Genomic DNA, 782 nt, shown 5'->3' with positions numbered 1-782 from the left:
GGCCGGCACGGCGGAGGCTGCGGCGGCTCGACGCCGCCGGAAAGGAGACGGAGGCCGAGAAATCGGAGACGTGGGTTTTGCTGTGGAGAGGCTGAGAGAGGAAAGGGGTTTTGCTGAAGACGGCAGCCATGGAAGCCATTGAAGGATCTCTTTGAGAGGATACAAGGAACAGAGTGGAATGCGAAAAGGGACCCTTCTCTGGCTGCTCCAAGATCCTCTAATGGAAGTTCGTCTTCGAGTGAATATGATATCGAAAACTTTTGTGTTTTCGATTCGATTTCGCTAGGGAGCGTACCGTGATTGTTCTGCTTTTATAGAAATGAATGACTGTTCATGTGGATGAACCTGGACGCTTTTGTTCTGAATTCGTAACACCATCATTTTATTTTGTAAAATGGTAAATAATAATAATGATTAATTAGAATAAAGTTGTAGCTTTTTGGTGTGATATAAATATTTTTGGTTGATTGTATAAATATATCATATTATTTTATTTAATCGATCAGAATATAATTCTTACATTGTGGATAATCAGATTGTTATTGATCAAAATATCTAATTGATCTGCATATTTATTCTACAAAAAAATATTAAACCAGAGCCTATCAGTTTTGACCATATGTTAAAATGGACCAAATCTTGACTCCCGATTGAGAAGATTGACCCTTTTTAAAAAGATAAAAGTGAGAAAACATTTTTTTAAATATTGAATGACGGTAATACCCCTTCTCACGTGGAAAATATTGTGTGAAGTTGGTAGGCTGGTAGCTCCCTCAGCTGCC

The 782-nt window shown here is 38.7% G+C and overlaps 1 protein-coding gene across 1 annotated transcript in view; it reads right to left on the bottom strand.

The window, feature by feature from the left end:
* Window positions 1-270, bottom strand: part of LOC104804720 (ATP sulfurylase 1, chloroplastic-like) — a gene marked incomplete at its 3' end in the record, with an annotated part of 2,265 nt that extends 1,995 nt beyond the window's left edge. The window contains exon 1 of the mRNA XM_010529063.1: window positions 1-270. This exon is cut by the window's left edge and continues 385 nt beyond it. Within this exon, the coding sequence (XP_010527365.1) occupies window positions 1-139 (139 nt within the window).
* Window positions 271-782: the final 512 nt, after the last annotated feature.

Source organism: Tarenaya hassleriana, unplaced genomic scaffold (assembly GCF_000463585.1).
Source record: "Tarenaya hassleriana unplaced genomic scaffold, ASM46358v1 Cleome942, whole genome shotgun sequence".
Classification (NCBI taxonomy): Eukaryota; Viridiplantae; Streptophyta; class Magnoliopsida; order Brassicales; family Cleomaceae; genus Tarenaya; species Tarenaya hassleriana.
Note: the sequence above shows the minus strand (reverse complement) of the source record. Positions and strands in the feature narration are given on the sequence as shown.